General features: G+C 70.8%; 1 protein-coding gene across 1 annotated transcript in view; it reads left to right on the forward strand.

Moving 5' to 3' along the window:
* Positions 1-4: 4 nt before the first annotated feature.
* SRRD (SRR1 domain containing) overlaps positions 5-438 on the forward strand; it is a gene marked incomplete at its 5' end in the record, with an annotated part of 8,119 nt that continues 7,685 nt past the window's right edge. Inside the window, 2 exons of the mRNA XM_019506664.1 lie at positions 5-106; positions 179-277. Of these exons, the coding sequence (XP_019362209.1) occupies positions 5-106; positions 179-277 (201 nt within the window). The remainder of the gene's footprint in view (positions 107-178; positions 278-438) is intronic.

Consider the following 438-nt stretch of genomic DNA (forward strand, 5'->3'; position numbering starts at 1 on the left):
GGAGCCCCCCCCGCGCTGCGTGTGCTACGGCCTGGGCAGCATCGCAGCGTGTGCGGCCGCGCGGCCCCAGCTGGCCCTGCTGCTGCTGCTGCTGGACGAGCTGCAGGTGAGGACAACGTGTCCGGGACCGGGGGGGACGCGGGACACGCGCACGCCCTGCTCACCCGGCCTCCCCTAGGTCCCCCGCGAGCACTGCCGCATCTTTGACCCCGTCTTCTCCGCACTGGACGTAGCTGTGTTGGCTGAGCTGGGCCTGGTGGTCGTCTCCGAGAATGAGGTGAGCCCTGATCCCACTCCTCCGGGTGCCTCGGGCAGGGAGGATCCGGCCCGTTGCTTCTGGCCGGCTTCCCCCGGAGAGGGCCCGGAGCGTTCGTCCAGCCCCAAAGTCCACAGGGCTCGAAGGTCGGACAGGTTTTGCCCTCGACGGGGGACCCCTGT

This window comes from Gavialis gangeticus, unplaced genomic scaffold (genome assembly GCF_001723915.1).
Source record: "Gavialis gangeticus isolate Ggan-Ray unplaced genomic scaffold, GavGan_comp1, whole genome shotgun sequence".
Lineage (NCBI taxonomy): Eukaryota > Metazoa > Chordata > Crocodylia > Gavialidae > Gavialis > Gavialis gangeticus.